At 59.3% G+C, this 268-nt stretch overlaps 1 protein-coding gene across 1 annotated transcript in view; it reads left to right on the top strand.

Annotated features, from left to right (window-relative positions):
- Nucleotides 1-268, top strand: part of EMH_0020990 (DEAD/DEAH box RNA helicase, putative) — a gene marked incomplete at both ends in the record, with an annotated part of 10,867 nt that overhangs the window by 2,606 nt on the left and 7,993 nt on the right. The window contains one exon of the mRNA XM_013501672.1: nucleotides 18-101. Coding sequence (XP_013357126.1) covers nucleotides 18-101 — 84 coding nt within the window. The remainder of the gene's footprint in view (nucleotides 1-17; nucleotides 102-268) is intronic.

Genomic DNA, 268 nt, shown 5'->3' with positions numbered 1-268 from the left:
GTGGGGTGTCTCTGCAGCAGCAAGAAGCAGCGCTGCGGCAGCAACCAGATATCGTGGTGGCCACCCCGGGGAGAATCATAGACTTGCTGATGAACTCAGCTGTACGTACACTCCAACTGCAGCAGCAGCAGCTCTTGCTGCTGCTGCTGCTGCTGCTGCTGCTGCTGCTGCTGGGCTGCTTGCTGTGTTGCCTCTCCAGCTGCTGCAACAGCTGCTGCTGCTTCTGAAAGGCCCGTGTCTCTCCTCATCTGCCCACTCTCCTGTCATC

This window comes from Eimeria mitis, genomic scaffold (genome assembly GCF_000499745.2).
Source record: "Eimeria mitis Houghton genomic scaffold, Emh_scaff732, whole genome shotgun sequence".
NCBI lineage: Eukaryota > Apicomplexa > Conoidasida > Eucoccidiorida > Eimeriidae > Eimeria > Eimeria mitis.
The sequence above is the reverse complement of the archived record's forward strand: the minus strand, read 5'-3'. Positions and strand labels throughout refer to the sequence as shown.